Below are 18,210 nucleotides of genomic sequence, written 5' to 3'. Positions count from 1 at the left end.
CCACCACCTCAAGCCGCAAACCCGGCACTCAGCCAGAGACTTGCCTTTGTTGTTCCACGTATCAGGGACTCCCATGGTCTGCACCTGGCCCCCAGAAGGGATCGGATGAGCACAAGCAGTAAACAGCAGCCTGCCAAGCATGTCCCACTATAGCCGATCCTCCACACCATGCCTTTGATCACATGAACTGCTCTCTGCACATTAACTAATTGTAAAGTAGCAAGCGTTTAAACATGTCATTATTACACCTCCTAAAGAGTTTATTGTATAGTTTATTCATAGTTCCTTACATGGCTTTACCTTAACCGTTCATGTATTATGTTATTCAATAGTCTCATCTCATGGGGCGACTCACACTTGATTTATAACTAGTGGTGGAGCTGCTGATATAAATACACAGTTGATAACGTGCAAGCTACACCTTAAACATGACAGCCATCTTTCACAACAATGTACTGCTATATACTCATATCCTCAGTGCAACTAGCCATGATATACGCACGTTCAGCCTAGCATGCTCAAATATAACACACTTCCGTATAAAAAATAAAATAAAAAAATAATACAAAAAAAAAATAATGCAGCTTCCGAATGAATCTAAAATGGATGCTGTCCAGGAGGTGGGAGGGTCTGGGAGGGAGGGTCTACTGCTGATTGGCTGGAATGTGTCTGCTGACTGTGAGGTACAGGGTCAAAGTTTACTCAATGATGATGAATAGGGGGCGGACTGAACATCGCATATGTTCGACATCCGTGGCGAACAAGCTATATAACAAGCTATATTCACCTGGAACTATTCGCCAGCAAACTGTTCGGGACTTCTCTAACTGTAATATAATAGCAGTCACTTCACACGTGTGCGTATCAGGGCCTGCCAGGGCACAGTGTCACACCAGTGCAACTCATATCTGGTGTAACAGTAGTGTACATTTAAAAAAAAAAAAAAATTTTGACTGTAATAGATTGAATAGCAGTTACCGGTCTGCAAGCGTGTGTGTCAGGCCTACAGCATCTACTCTGCCAACTTCTGCCAGCGCACAGTGCCACTAATATCTGTTGTCACAGTAGCTTGCACGCATAGTACCACTAATCAAAAAAAAATGACATGCAGAGGCAGGCCACCCCACAGAGGCCGTCGTGGTCGTAGTGCTGTGATTCCCTTTGGCCCTAGAATAATGCCCAGAGTTCAGAGGCCACATACCCTGAACTCGAAAAGTTCTGAGGACATAGTTGACTGGCTAACACAGGACACCCAATCTTCTACAGCTTCCGCTCTGAACCTTGAAGCACCATCCTCCTCCAGCTTAGCTTCGGGCACCTCTAAAGTTACCACTCGCCCGCCTGCCGCCACCACCAACACTAGCACCACAGCCGCTTCACTTGATCTGTCACAGGAGTTATTTACACATCAGTTGGAAGAAATGAGTGATGCACAACCATTATTGCCAGAGGATGTAGATAACAGGGATATGTCTCAGTCAGGCAGCATTACACACATGGACGTACGGTGTCATGATGATGATGTTGTACCCGCTGCTGCTTCCTTTGCTGAGTTGTCAGATACCATCGAAGCGGTTGATGATGACGATGCGTCCGTGGATGTCACCAGGGCCGGACTGGGGATACAAAGCAGCCCTGGAAAAAAAAAATCTATGCCAGCCCCATAAGTCATTTATATTGCCGTATGTAATATGTAAGGCAATGTCTTGCCACCCCAGATGGTTGTTATATATATATATATATATATATATATATATATATATATATATATATATTTTTTTTTTTTTTTCTAATATATAATATTGGTCCTTTTAATTTAATAATACATTACGCATACTCACATGCAGTGTTTACATTGCTTCCTAGTGACACCTCTAGTGACAGTCACTCAGACAGTCACTAGAGGTGCTTCCTGTGTCAGTGCTGCACAGCGTGATTGCACAGTGTGCAGCACCTTTGCAGCCAATCCTATGGCAGAGCATTGGATTGGCTCAGATCATCATGCTTGATGATCTCAGCCATAGAGGCAGGGCCAGTCGAGGGGAGACCAGCACGGCGTGGGGAGAAAAAAAAAGGTGAGTAAAAACACTTTTTAAATACACACAGACACACAGATACACCATGACACAGACACATAATGACACAGACACACACACAATGACACCGACACACACACACCATGACACAGACACGATACAGACACACACACACACACACACAATGACAGACACACACACACACACACTATGACACAAACACACATACACACACACACCATGACACAGACACACAATGACACAGACACACACCATGACACAGACACACACACAATGACACAGACACACACATAATGACACAGACACACACATAATGACACAGACACACACATAATGACACACACACACACAATGACACAGACAGACACACACACACACACACACACTCACACTGACACTGACAGAATTACATATTTTACCTGTTGGTGACCGGCTGGGTGGGCTAGTGGACGCAGGGGGAGGTCTTCTGCTGGCCGCTGGCTGGGGGAGGACTGCTGGCCGGCGGCCGCTGGCTGGGGAGGTCTGCTGGCCGGCGGCCGCTGGCTGGAGAGGTCTGCTGGCCGGCGGCCACTGGCTGGGGAGGTCTGCTGGCGGGCGCAGGGGGAGCAGGCTCTTCTGTCTCTGCTCCCCCGCCCTCGCGCGCTAGCAAGAGACCGGCGCCGGAATATGACGTCATATTCCGGCCCCGGTCTCATTAAGCTGCGCGCGAGGGCGGGGGAGCAGAGACAGAAGAGCCTGCTCCCCCTGCGGCCGCCAGCAGACCTCCCCAGCCAGCGGCCGCCGACCAGCAGACCTCCCCAGCCAGCGGTCTGCCCGGCCCCAGGTGCCGGCGGCCCACCGGGAAATTTCCCGGTATCCCGGTGGGCCAGTCCGGCCCTGGATGTCACGTGGGTGCCCGCTAGAAGAGAAGAACAGGGGGAAAGTTCAGATGGGGAGACAGAGAGGAGGAGGAGACTAGTTGGAAGCAGGGGGAGGTCGTCGCAAGGAGTTAGTGGCACAGTCAGACAGCCTGCATCGGCACCCGAGGTCAGCCAGACAGCACGCCAATCAACGCATGCTATTGCCACCACCAGAATTCCATCATTGCAGAGCTCAGCAGTGTGGCATTTTTTTTGTATGTCTGCCTCTGACAACAGCGATGCCATTTGCAACCTGTGCCAAAAGAAACTGAGTCGTGGGAAGTCCAACACCCACCTAGGTACAACTGCTTTGCGAAGACACATGATCGCACATCACAAACACCTATGGGATCAACACATGAGTACAAGCAGCACACAAACTCAAAGCCGCCATCCTCCTCCTGGTCCAACATCTTCAGCCACGTCAATCACTGCTGTCCTCCTTGCCCCCTCTCAACCATCCGCCACTCCGTCTCTCGCCTTGAGCAGTTCCTGCTCATCTGCCCACAGTCAGGTGTCTGTCAAGGACATGTTTGAGCGTGAGAAGCCAATGTCACAAAGTCACCCCCTTGCCCGGCGTCTGACAGCTGGCTTGTCTGAACTCTTAGCCCACCAGCTTTTACCAAACAAGCTGGTGGAGTCTGAGGCGTTCCAAAAATTTGTAGCTATTGGGACACTGCTGTGGAAGGTACCCTGCCAAAATTTATTTTCACAAAAGGCAATCCCCAACCTGTACTCAATTGTGCAAAAGGAACAATGGCATGACTGGCACACAGTGTTGGGGCAAGGGTCCATCTGACCACTGATACCTGGTCTGCAAAGCATGGTCAGGGCAGGTATATCACCTACACTGCGCATTGGGTAAACCTGCTGACGGCTGCCAAGCATGGAATGCGTGGCTCTGCAGAGGAGTTGGTGACACCGCCGCGACTTGCAGGCATTCCTGCTGCCACCTCCTCCACTCCTCCTACTCCATCCTCTTCCATAACCTCCTCGGCTGAGTCCTCCTACTGCTGCGTCTTGCTCCACATCAACGGCACCCCCCAGCTCCCCAGGTACTATTCCACATCCCGGATACGGCAGTGTCACACCGTCTTGGGGTTGACTTGCCTGAAAGCAGAGAGTCACACCAGACCAGCACTCCTGTCCACCCTGAACGCACAGGTGGATCAGTGGCTGACTCCACACCAGCTGAAGATCGGCAAAGTGGTTTGTGACAACGGAATAAATTTGTTGGCGGCATTGAATTTGGGCAAGTTGATAAATATGCCGTGCATGGCACATGTGTGTAATCTGATTGTACAATGCTTTGTGCATAAGTACCCAGGCTTACAGGACGTTCTGAAGCAGGCCAGGAAGGTGTGTGGCCATTTCAGGCATTCTTACATGGCCATGGCGCACCTTTCAGATATCCAGCGGCGAAACAACATGCCAGTGAAGCGCTTGATTTGCGACAGCCCGACACGTTGGAATTCAACACTCCTAATGTTCGACCGCCTGCTCCAACAAGAAAAAGCCGTTAACGACTATTTGTATGACCGGGGTGTTAGGACAGCCTCTGCTGAGCTGGGAATTTTTTTGCCACGTTACTGGACGCTCATGCGCAATGCCTGTAGGCTCATGCGTCCTTTTGAGGAGGTGACAAACCTAGTCAGTCGCACCGAGGGCACCATCAGCGACATCATACCATTTGTTTTCTTCCAGGAGCGTGCCCTGCAAAGAGTGCTGGATCGGGCCGAAGATGAGAGTGAAGAGGAAAAGTTGTGGTAACCATCACCACCAGAAACAGCCTTATCAGCATCGCTTGCTGGACCTGCGGCAACACTGGAAGAGGATTGTGAGGAAGAGTAGTCAGAGGAGGAATGTGGCTTTGAAGAGGAGGAGGAAGAACAACCACAACAGGCATCCCAGGGTGCTCGTTGTCACCTATCTGGTACCCGTGGTGTTGTACGAGGCTGGGGGGAAGAACATACCTTCATTGAGATCACCGAGGAGGAGGAAAGGGAAATGAGTAGCTCGGCATCCAACCTTGTGCAAATGGGGTCTTTCATGCTGTCGTGCCTGTTGAGGGACCCTCGTATAAAAAGGCTGAAGGAGAACGACCTGTACTTGGTGTCCACGCTACTAGACCCCCGGTATAAGCAGAAAGTGCCTGAAATGTTACCAAATTACCGCAAGTCGGAAAGGATGCAGCAGTTCCAAAATAAATTAAAAAGTATGCTTTACACAGCATATAAAGGTGATGTCACAGCACAACAGAAATCTAACAGGGGAAGAGGTGAAAGTAATCCTCCTCCTCCCACGACCACGCCGGCAAGGACAGGACGCTTTACAGACGTGTTGTTGATGGAGGACATGCAGAGCTCTTTAAGTCCTATGCATCGCCACAGCCCTTCACGGTCCGAGAACGACTCGACCATCAGGTAGCAGACTACCTCGCCTTAACTGCAGATATCGACACTCAGAGCGATGAACCCCTTGACTACTGGGTGTGCAGGCTTGACCTGTGGCCTGAGCTATCCCAATTTGCGATAGAACTTCTGGCCTGCCCTGCTTCAAGTGTCCTGTCAGAAAGGACCTTCAGTGCAGCAGGATGTATTGTCACTGAGAAGAGAAGTCGCCTAGGTCAAAAAAGTCTAGATTACCTCACCTTTTATTAAGATGAATGAGGGATGGATCCTGAAGGGACTGACAGTGGGCGATAGATTAGACTAAAAAAGGCCTGATGAGGGAGACGTAACAGGGATTAAACTGATAAGAATAGTACTACTTAACACACCACTCCTATCTGGTGGCACAGTAGATTGCACGCGCAGTGCCCCAAATTTGAAGTAGGAGGACCGACCAAGCATCTTTTTCCATCTCCCGGTTCCTAAAATCGATGCCATATACACGTCCCCTGATAGGGGATGTAACAGGGATTAAACTGATAGGAATAGTACTACTTAACACACATTATAATAATGCAGAGAGAGAAGTCTGAAGAGTCAGAGGAGGAAGGTGGCTATGAGGAGGTGGAAGACCAAACACAGCAGGTGTCCCAGGGGGCTTGTTGTCACCTTTTGGAGACCCTTGGTGTTGTACGTGGCTGGGTGGAGGAAGAGACCTTCAATGACATCAGTGAGGACAAGGAACGGGACATGGCTAGCTTGGTATCCAACCTTGTGCAAATGGGGAGTTTGCGGTTGTGCAAATGGACTGTTTGCGGTTGTTTGCGGTGCGTGAAACGGGGAGTTTGGTCTGTCACTGTGAAGCAGGAGTAACCCTTACACTACCTGATCTATACAACATCATACCTGATGTTTTAAAGCATGTTATTCCAAACAATTTAGGAATGTTAGGTGATTTATGCCCTTTATGGATTAAAACCAGACTCTGCATCAACTATGTAATTTTCCATGGGAGTTTTGCCATGGATTCCCCTCCGGCATGCCACAGTCCAGGTGTTAGTCCCCTTGAAACAACTTGAAACAACTTTTCCATCACTATTGTGGCGAACATTTGCGGAAATTCTCGTTCGCCGTTCGCGAACGGAAAATGTTATGTTCGCGACATCTCTACAGCTTAAGCATAGTTCTTGAAAACATATAAATGTAGTAAAGAAAAAACAGGGTATATACATAAAATAACAATAGGGGCTGCTGTATACAATACAAGGATTCCCAAACCTTGTGTATTGGTGAAACAGAAAATATAAAATATGGCGTATACTGCGCCCAAATATTATACGTACATACACCTCTGCGAGGGAAAGTTGGTAAAATACCTCGGAGTAATAAAACAGAGAAAAATGATAGTGCAATACAGTATATAACAGTGCAAATATTTGTGCTGGGTAACTGTAAGAAAATCACTCACATACGGTAGAGCTATATAAGAGCTCTACTTTTTTCAGCGTGGACGGTACAATCCCCGTCTAAGGATATAGGATGGTAAAGATGGTACTGGTCCTCCAAATGCACAATGGGGATAAAAGAGAAAAACGCTCTGATAGTGTAGTAAGTACTATAAAATCAGGATAGTAGGATAAAGTAATGTACTTACAATTTGTAGAGCAAGACCTGCTCTAGTTATCACAGCATGGGTGGTACTATCCCCACCTAAGGATATGATGGCACCAGGTAGTTAGCAGGACATCAAAAGTGAATATATTAAAATAATAAAAGATAGATGGCTAAATGTAATAAAATAGACTATTTATTATAAAATATAACATATAAAAATATAGGTACAAATGTCCAAAAGAGGGGGGTGTCCCACGTGACGCGTTTCGCCTCTCCAGAGGCTTTATCAAAAGTGTGGGGTGGTTCCTCAGTGTCCTGTATAAGTATGGGCGAGTTGATTGCAGAACGCTACCTGGTGAGTCTTTCTTCCGGTTTCGTGATGCGTACCGGAAGTGATGTGGCAGAAGGGGGGGCGATCAGTGAGTGCTGGCCTTGATTTGCGTTTCATTGTGGACCGCACGCGTCATAACAGGAAGTGACGCGGCATATTCAGAGTCTCTGCGGTCACGTGTCTTCTGCTTGGAACGCACGCATCATCAAAAATGGCGTGTGTTGCGTTCCAAATGTAAAAGAACTATATCTCCCATATATGAACATAGGGGGATAATACATAAAAGCGAAACATGTGTAAATAAGCTAACCCTTGTATTTATATCACATGGGGATAATATGGAACATCTTATAAAAGCATAATCTGGGGAGGGTAATAGATATAAAATAATCATAACACATATCTAGAATATCTATTAGTGTATAAAACCATATATGTAGGCAATAAGTAATAAGATAAGAATATATACAATGATAAATAGCAATGGCATTATATCTTGTATCTACAAAACAGGAGGACAATATAGCAACAGATATACAGTGCAAATAGATATGATGGGTGTATTGTGGTAAGAGAGGAGGAGACATATTACACAAAGAGGAGGGGAGGCTTAATCCTAAGAGTATAAAAATAATATAAAAATAATATGGATAAAAGGCAAATAATCAAAAAGGGGGGGGGGGTTTGATTAAAAGGGCATAGCTGGAACGGATATATGGTAAAAACTGGAAAATTATGGTAAAAAATGTATGGTAAAAATTATATATAGTAATTTTTTAATTTTTTTAAAAAAGGAATGTGTATAAAATGGGAGTTATAAAAAGTTATATAAATCAAATTCAATATTTAATCCTTTGGGGTGTAGGGTATCTAAATAGTATACCCATTTAATCTCTGTCTTTCCAATCTGTTTAATAATATCGCCGCCTCTCCAGTGTTTATTAACAATTGCGATGCCCGTGAAAGTAAGCAGTTTAGGGTTATTATCATGCGTGCAAAAGTGAGAAGAGACAGCGTGGTTGGCAAAGCCCTTTTCTATATTTCGGCAATGCTCTGCTATTCTGACTTTAAGAGGTCTGATAGTTCTACCGATATATTGAAGCCCACATGGGCATTCTAAAAGGTAAATTACATTTTTGCTATTGCAAGTAATAATGTTTTTAATATTGTATATTTTTCCGGTGTTACTGGATCTAAAATCGGTAGTTACTTTAGGTGTTGATTTGGTTTTCTTGCATGCTATACAACAATTGCATTTAAAAAAGCCTTTTTTTGTTGTCATGAAGTTATCTGTTTTCTTTGTGTCTGCTTTTGTAAAAATTTTTGTAATGTGCATCTTTAAATTGGGGGCACCTCTAAAAATTATTTTCGGTTTGTCAGGTATAATTTTACCTAATACCTCATCTTCTTTTAAAAGGTGCCACCTTTTAAACCAAGCCCACCAATAGATGATATAAAAAGCAACAGATACCATGCACTCTCATTCTGTGAACCATTTGATGAGACTTATTTTTTAGAAATTCCCACAAACAGAGAGAAACACACAAATCGTTTGAACATTACACCCATCAAAAGTCGCAAACGAGACTTAGAGGAAGACGATCTGGTAGAAGAGAACAAAAAAGGAAGAATAGAGAGATTTTAGACAAAGATAGCAATAAGAGCCCTACCGGCATTTTTAACTTATCAGGAAAACCTCTGAATAACACTCAAATGAACATATTAAAACAAGGTCACAAGTTTGCCCCAACCAAAAAGTATGATCCCTTTCTGGCATATATTGAAATTAATAAATTCGTCAGGAATGCCACCTTAAAACGTTTTTATATGGGCAAAAAAGATACTAACACCACTAACACAAATAGTAATGACAACCAGACCACCTACATAAAAAGTTTTTTAAAGAATAAATCTACCTTTTATCCAGCTCACTGCAAATCTAGCGCTTTAGAGATGTTTGAAATAAAAGTATGTAAAGACCTAAAAACCTTGAACAGCGCAACAAACGATAAAGCCAACATCAATAAAAAAGAGAGACAAATACTAAAAGACCTCTATAACGATCCATCGATAGTAATCAAGCCTGCCGATAAAGGCGGAGGACTTGTAATCTTATCAAGCGAAAAATACGAAGTCGAGGCCTACAATCAACTAAATGACACATCCACGTATACCAAATTAAAAAGCAACCCCATTACTGATATTAAGAGTAAACTAAAAGCCTATTTAGATAGAGGAAAAGATTGTGGTATAATAGATGACAAAGAATATAAATACATCCACATAATACATCCAAAAATTCCAGTCATATATTTTTTACCTAAAATCCACAAGGATCTTAACAACCCCCCGGGCCGTCCTATTGTGTCAGGTATAGGATCACCACTTTCCAACTTGTCTGAATATATTGACATTATGCTACAGCCTTATGTTGTCAAAACCAAGTCTTATTTGAAAGACACGATTGACCTTATTAAAAAACTAGAAGCAATAACATGGCAAGAGGATTGCACACTAATGACTTGTGACGTTAAATCACTTTATACAATCATTCAACATGACAAAGGATGTAATGCAGTGAGAACAATACTAGAAAAGGATAACTACATGCCTCAAGAACAGATAGACTTTGTAATAGAGGGGATAGACCTGATCCTGAAAAACAATTTCTTTTGGTTCAAGGACGGGTTCTACCTTCAAAATACTGGTACAGCCATGGGCACCAGATTTGCACCCAGCTATGCCAACCTCTACATGGCCGATTGGGAAGATCGTATGGTCTGGAGTGGGCATAGCTGGGTGGATAGCCTGGTAGCCTATGTGAGATATATTGACGATCTTCTCTTCATATGGAGAGGCCCTGTCTCCTCAACACACGAGTTCATATCCTTCCTCAACACCAACAACGAGGGCATCACCCTAACAGCTAATATTAGCACCACAACAGTGACCTATCTTGACCTTGACATATATATATTTTTTTTAAATTCTTTATTTTCTTAGTGCATGGCTTAATAACATATATGCTTGTCTTGCCACAACAGCTGTGACAAGCAATCTCAAGTATGTATCTGAATACAGTGTCAAAGCATGTGAAAACATTATACAGGTTTATAAGATTGGTACACAAGTTAAACTAAGCACTTTTTTCTATATAGTAGACAAGTTAGGTGACACGCCCAGGGTTGTGCTGTTGTAGACAGGTGTGGTGGGTTGTGTGTTGGTTCCCTGGGATACTCCAGGTTTGGGTGTCTATGAATGCTCGTGGTTGCCAAGTGTGGCTTTACTTGGGGTCCTAAGAGCATACATGCTTGTTACAGGTTTGGGTCAGGCTTGTGGTGTCAGATGTCAGTGAGTACCTGTCTATGGGCCCCCGTTTTAGGGTTTAGTTTGTGCTTGATCAGGTGTGTGTGGGGTTCCGCGTTGCAGGGTACTGCCTGTGGCATCTTGACTATTTCCCCTTACCTTGGGGGTGGCGGGGAGACGGAGGGGTGTATCTAAGGTGGGTGCCATCAATTTGTCTGTTGTGTAGGTCTGTTTGGTGTGGTTGGGTGCATGGGTACCTCCTGTAAGTAGTGGTAGGGTTTAGGAACAGATTTTTACTGGTGTTAACAGGTAAACAAAAAGTAATAATACATGCATATACATCTCATGGGGAGGGAGGGGTGCATGGGATGGGTTATGCAATGGTGTAGGCACTTGAGGGGATCTCAACCGAGTATCGGTAAAGTCTTGGTCCGCATCGGAAATTGTTCCCGAGGTATATGCGTTGTTTTTAGGCTCAGCCTTTGCACATAGTTAGGTGTTTGTAGATTGTCGGTTTCTCGTTATCTGGGTCGGCGTTAGGTCGTCTTCTGGTTCCCGATTTTCTATTTGACTTGCAGGTGTGGGGTTAAGATGCGAAGGTTGCAGTCCCATTGCAGATAGTCCCATTGCAGATAGGAAGGCTGGTGCTCCGGACAGGGTTGTGAGGTTATGGGTAGTCCCATTGTGGTGTACTAGCAGTGAGCCAGTGCGTCCCCATCTGTAGGGTATGTCAGCAGCGCGTAGTGAGGCTGTGACTGGCCCAAATGTTTTACGCCTTAGAAGTGTGGCTCTGGTGAGGTCCTGAAAGAAAGTCAATTGGGAGCTCTCGAAGGCCAGAGGCGTTTTACCCTTCAGGGCTGTCATTATCTGTATCTTGTCCTGTATCGACGTGCAGCGCAGGATTACATCTCTGGGTGTGCTGGGGGGGATTCGTACCGTGCTTGTGACCCGGTAGATCCCGTCTAGGACTAGTTTCTTGGCGATAGCTTGAGGGAGGATCGTGGCGAGGAGTCGCCTCGCGTAGTTTGCTAGTTCCTCGGTTGGGACTGTGGTGGGTACTCCCCTGATTTTAATGTGGGTTTGGCGTTGTCTATCTTCAAGGGACATGAGTTGGGCAGCTAGGACATGTTGTTCCATTTGTATTTGTTGGACTGTGTCTTTAAGGCTGGAAACTTCATCCTGAACGACTTTGATGTCTGCCTCTGCCGTTCCAACACGTTCTGTTACTTGTGATATGTCTGCCTTAACCCTTGCGACATCGGCTGCTAGTAAGTTTTGTATATTTGCCCATAGTGCTTTTAAGTCCCCTTTGGTGGTGGGGGCTGAATCATCTAGGGGTTCTGGTGGTGGTGTGTGATCAGCCAAGGGGGTCGCCGCTGTGATCGGCTCATCTCCGTGCGGGTCGGAGGTCAGGCTGCTGGCGTGGAGTGGAGTGGCCTGGGCCGGTTCAGGGTGTGTGGGCCGGAGGAGCATCTCTCCGATATCCCTACCTTGTGTGCAGTGGCCGGTTGCGGGTTTTTGTGAGCGGCGGCCCATTTCTGTTTTGCTTGCGGCCGCGTTGAGAGGAGGGAGTTCCGGGTAGATCCCGCCGAGGAAGGCCTCTAGGCCCAGGATTGGAGTGGCGCGGTAGGCCGCAGCTTTGAGTTTGCGTCTGGGTTGTTTGGGTGCCTGAAAGAAAGGCATGAAACGGTGCAGGGTGTTTGCTGGTAGGTGCTGGGTGTTTTTGGTGGGTAGATGGGGCTTGATGGGGTCGATTTTTGGCAGATTGTGGTAGATTTTGGAGGAGCAAGCTTTGATGGCGTCTATTCAGGATGGCTGCCAGGCTCCGCCCCCGACATATATATTAAAAATAATAAAATACATACTAAAACCCATTTCAAGGATGTACATGTCAATAACTATATAAAGACTAATAGCTGCCACAATAAAGTTTGGCTTGATAACATACCTAAGAGCCAAATGTTAAGACTCAGAAGGAACTGTTCTGAAACCCCAATTTTTAACAAACAGGCATATGAGCTAAATAAAAGATTCATACAAAAAGGATATAAGGATATTAAAGTAGAAGAGACTATTAAGGAGACTTTGTTTTTAAATAGGAAAGAATTGGTGCACAAAAAGAAGAAAGACGCTAAACAAGATTTTACAATACCTATTGTAATGGATTTTAACAATAAAAACAAACAACTTAGATATATTTTAAATAAACATTGGCACCTTTTAAAAGAAGATGAGGTATTAGGTAAAATTATACCTGACAAACCGAAAATAATTTTTAGAGGTGCCCCCAATTTAAAGATGCACATTACAAAAATTTTTACAAAAGCAGACACAAAGAAAACAGATAACTTCATGACAACAAAAAAAGGCTTTTTTAAATGCAATTGTTGTATAGCATGCAAGAAAACCAAATCAACACCTAAAGTAACTACCGATTTTAGATCCAGTAACACCGGAAAAATATACAATATTAAAAACATTATTACTTGCAATAGCAAAAATGTAATTTACCTTTTAGAATGCCCATGTGGGCTTCAATATATCGGTAGAACTATCAGACCTCTTAAAGTCAGAATAGCAGAGCATTGCCGAAATATAGAAAAGGGCTTTGCCAACCACGCTGTCTCTTCTCACCTTTGCACGCATGATAATAACCCTAAACTGCTTACTTTCACGGGCATCGCAATTGTTAATAAACACTGGAGAGGCGGCGATATTATTAAACAGATTGGAAAGACAGAGATGAAATGGGTATACTATTTAGATACCCTACACCCCAAAGGATTAAATATTGAATTTGATTTATATAACTTTTTATAACTCCCATTTTATACACATTCCTTTTAAAAAAATAAATAAAAAAATTACTATATATAATTTTTACCATACATTTTTTACCATAATTTTCCAGTTTTTACCATATATCCGTTCCAGCTATGCCCTTTTAATCAACCCCCCCCCCTTTTTGATTATTTGCCTTTTATCCATATTATTTTTATATTATTTTTATACTCTTAGGATTAAGCCTCCCCTCCTCTTTGTGTAATATGTCTCCTCCTCTCTTACCACAATACACCCATCATATCTATTTGCACTGTATATCTGTTGCTATATTGTCCTCCTGTTTTGTAGATACAAGATATAATGCCATTGCTATTTATCATTGTATATATTCTTATCTTATTACTTATTGCCTACATATATGGTTTTATACACTAATAGATATTATAGATATGTGTTATGATTATTTTATATCTATTACCCTCCCCAGATTATGCTTTTATAAGATGTTCCATATTATCCCCATGTGATATAAATACAAGGGTTAGCTTATTTACACATGTTTCGCTTTTTTGTATTATCCCCCTATGTTCATATATGGGAGATATAGTTTTTTTACATTTGGAACGCAACACACGCCATTTTTGATGATGCGTGCGTTCCAAGCAGAAGACACGTGACCGCAGAGACTCTCAATATGCCGCGTCACTTCCTGTTATGACGCGTGCGGTCCACAATGAAACGCAAATCAAGGCCAGCACTCACTGATCGCCCCCCCTTCTGCCACATCACTTCCGGTACGCATCACGAAACCGGAAGAAAGACTCACCAGGTAGCGTTCTGCAATCAACTCGCCCATACTTATACAGGACACTGAGGAACCACCCCACACTTTTGATAAAGCCTCTGGAGAGGCGAAACGCGTCACGTGGGACACCCCCCTCTTTTGGACATTTGTACCTATATTTTTATATGTTATATTTTATAATAAATAGTCTATTTTATTACATTTAGCCATCTATCTTTTATTATTTTAATATATTCACTTTTGATGTCCTGCTAACTACCTGGTGCCATCATATCCTTAGGTGGGGATAGTACCGCCCATGCTGTGATAACTAGAGCAGGTCTTGCTCTACAAATTGTAAGTACATTACTTTATCCTACTATCCTGATTTTATAGTACTTACTACACTATCAGAGCGTTTTTCTCTTTTATCCCCATTGTGCATTTGGAGGACCAGTACCATCTTTACCATCCTGTATCCTTAGACGGGGATTGTACCGTCCACGCTGAAAAAAGTAGAGCTCTTATATAGCTCTACCGTATGTGAGTGATTTTCTTACAGTTACCCAGCACAAATATTTGCACTGTTATATACTGTATTGCACTATCATTTTTCTCTGTTTTATTACTCCAAGGTATTTTACCAACTTTCCCTTGCAGAGGTGTATGTACATATAATATTTGGGCGCAGTATACGCCATATAAATGTAGTAGAAGGTTGGTATTGTATTATAAAAATCTACTCTGCTCATAATCAGAAAGCACTAGTGTTGGTAGAAAGCCATAACTACCAGTAAGTAGTTTTCCAGGAGGCTTTTTTCTCAAATGTCAACCAAGTAGTACAATTGCAATCAGTTGTAATAAATACTTGTAATAAATCAGTTACATCTATTGTGACAAACTCCCCTTTCTAAGTGAGTTTGCCACGAGCTCCTGGAGGAGCATCCTTGCCAGCCTCCTGCCCACAGACTATGTACCCTGTAAAATGTAATGTAAAAGTCTCAGTTCATGTATTAGGACTGTATGGTTCGGGAACCTACCAGTCACACAAACCAGAGACCATCCTGGAGCTTGTTAAGCCTAATTGATCATTTGTAGCAATTTTCACTGCAGAGCGAGTTCCCCATTTCGGCTTCAGGAGGGAGTGGTTCCAGGACTCCAGTCAAGCCACTGCGACTGGGGCTGAAGTGCTGCGGTTTGTCCCATGTTCCAGCTAGGAAGTGGTCCTTGGTGGAGGTTCCCAGCCAGGGGTACAGGGAGCTCCGTTACATATATGTTATAGCATAGAGAATTTGTCCTAACCTCCAAACAAAGACTGATAGGGCATTTCCAATGTAAGGCCAAAATAGCAGATTCAGAAGAATTCTCTAAGTCCGCTATGGTTCCGGTTTGACTACTTTGACATTTTATTTGAAATTCAATTTGAATTTACTTTAAATTCTAATTTTGGTGTATAACCCTGTGGTTGCCACAGGCTTGTTGGATTTAAATGTACACATACCTGGAGGAAGTAGAAGTTATTTCTACACGTACAAATGTAAGACATGACTGTAGGCACTGCTGTATTTACTGCATTGACTTTTTCATTTACAGGTGAAAGTCACGCTAAAGGAATCTGAAGAGTTAGATGAGGAGCCCTGTACTGACTGTCAGCATACTAGCTGTCTCTGTGCAGATGAAAGTAAAACCTTTCACTGGAACCTGAAAGCCACTAAACTAGGTGAGAATTAGACCTATTTTATCATTTGATACAAATAATTGTTCTGTCTTGATTGTAATTTGGATGCTCATGCCAGAGATCAGATAGCAGTTTAAATCTCACATGTGCAATACTTCTTCACTCTGGAAGGAGTTATATTACATGTGCTGTGAAACCCCCATTACTTTTTAGCTAGTTTGCATTCTTCAGTACATCACAACTACATTATTTTACATATAAAGAGATATTCAGGCACTCACTGTGTTCCAAATTCAAGCAGATTTATTTGGTCAATATAGTGATAAAGCAACGTTTCGACTTGTACACAGGTCTTTGTCAGTTCATTACCTGTTGTTCAACAGGAACTGAGTGTGGTCCCTATCATATTTTCTATCATAGTTTCTGTTAATAAATATTTATTTAATATATGTGATGTTCATTTTATTTTATCAAGAGATTACTATTTATTGAAATGTTTTTAATCTAAATCCGTGTCCCCAATTTGACTGTTTTCCCATTTAAAAATAACTCTTGGGCAGGTATTTCAATAACATGACAAAATGCAGTATTATTTAAACCTCAAAATAAGCTCAGCAATCTTATTTAATTTTATAACATGTTCAAATGTGTAATAGTTTTAATATCACAGAATGTAACCACCCATAGTATATTGGATTTGAGTAGTTAGTGTTGTTGGGTCCTCATAGCTTGTAGAGTTTTTGGTGCAAGGTGTTACCTTTGGGTTTGACAGAGACCTCATTACATAGTTACATAGTTACATACTTACATAGTTACATAGCTGAAAAGAGACTTGCATCCAACAAGTTCAGCCTTCCTCACATATGTTTTTGCTTTTGATCTAAAAGAAGGCAAAAAAAACAAAAACAGTCTGAAGTGCTTTCAATTTTGCAACAAACTCGGAAAAAATTCCTTCTTGACCCCAAAATAGCAGTCAGATGTCTCCTTGGATTAACCAGCTATTACCCCACTAATTAGAAATTATATCCCTGTATGTTATGTTTTTGCAAGTATTTATCCAATTGCAGTTTAAACATCTGTATAGACTCTGATAAAACCACTTCTTCAGGCAGAGAATTCCACATCCTTATTGCTCTTACTGTAAAAAAAAACCTTTTATTTGCCTTAGACGAAATCTCTTTTCTTCCAGCCTAAATGCGTGACCTTTTGTCCAATGTATAGCCCTGTTTATGAATAGATTTCCAGATTATGCTCTTGCAATCCACTACGGAATGTTATACTCAGAGAAAGAAGCAAAGGCAGCTGATTTGCTGTTATGGCAAATTATTAGTTAGTATTTGCTATTTGTACAGTCAGAAAAAAAAGTTGCCATTAAAGACTATTTATTGGGACTGTCCATCCCTCCATTATAGAACTCTTCAAATATCAAGACACAAGGTGAGCAGTGCATTCTTTTAAAAAGCAGGATGTACTGTGATAACTGACCTAAGCCTGACGTTGTGGGAATGGTTTCAAGTACTATTTAATTCCCACACCTCTCATCTTACTCACCTACTATTGTTTTTCATTCTGGTCCTTCTTTTGGTTCAAATATTCTCTTATCTGTCTTTTTTTCCCCAGTTGTTTTTCCTCTTTTAATTTGCTCAGACGGTATGCTCCTACAAGTTCTCCATGATGGTGGCCCTGACTTCAATCTGTCTTGTTAGATAGATTGAACATTTACCTATGTACATGATCATAATAAATAAATTGTATATGTAATATACTTAATTTCTTTTTCTCTAATTATCTTTTTAATACCCATTATCTCATTGCTAGGTGAAGTGAATATAACTGTGCGAACAGAAGCTCTAGATACCCAAGAATTATGTGATAATGAGCAACCTGTTGTCCCTAAACAGGGAAGCATCGACACTGTGATAAAACCACTTCTAGTGCAGGTCAGTTATTTACAAGTGCTACATTGAAAATGTAATTATTGCAAACAAAATCCCATCATTGAAACTGAATTAAGATAAATAATTAAAAACACATGCCCCTTTTTGTAATATCTGACTTTCTGGATTTACATGGTTTATTCTCAGCCTGGAGGCGTTCTAGAGGAAAATTCTCACAGCTCTCTCCTCTGCATTCAAACAGGTGAAGGTAAGCAATTAATTACATGAGATATGAGAGAAGAAGAAATATTTACTCTCTTACGACTTGTCTTGATTTCTTATATTATAGAATCATTTGTTTATACTATTATCTAAGGGAGAAAACGTTGATCCATGTTATTTTAGTTTTTGTAGAGCTTTATGGGTATTTTTATGGCAGATTATTGAGATATACAGTATTTAGGTCTATATAAATGATGTTATTAAAATA

General features: G+C 42.4%; 1 protein-coding gene across 3 annotated transcripts in view; it reads left to right on the top strand.

Annotated features, from left to right (window-relative positions):
- Positions 1-18,210, top strand: part of LOC134575465 (alpha-2-macroglobulin-like) — a 312,276-nt gene that overhangs the window by 260,100 nt on the left and 33,966 nt on the right. For all 3 annotated transcript variants that reach the window (XM_063434760.1, XM_063434759.1, XM_063434758.1), the window contains exons 20-22: positions 15,759-15,885; positions 17,662-17,783; positions 17,928-17,988. In XM_063434760.1, coding sequence (XP_063290830.1) covers positions 15,759-15,885; positions 17,662-17,783; positions 17,928-17,988 — 310 coding nt within the window. The remainder of the gene's footprint in view (positions 1-15,758; positions 15,886-17,661; positions 17,784-17,927; positions 17,989-18,210) is intronic.

The sequence above is a fragment of the Pelobates fuscus genome, chromosome 10, assembly GCF_036172605.1.
Source record: "Pelobates fuscus isolate aPelFus1 chromosome 10, aPelFus1.pri, whole genome shotgun sequence".
Taxonomy (NCBI): domain Eukaryota; kingdom Metazoa; phylum Chordata; class Amphibia; order Anura; family Pelobatidae; genus Pelobates; species Pelobates fuscus.
This window is presented reverse-complemented; position numbering and strand designations above follow the sequence as displayed.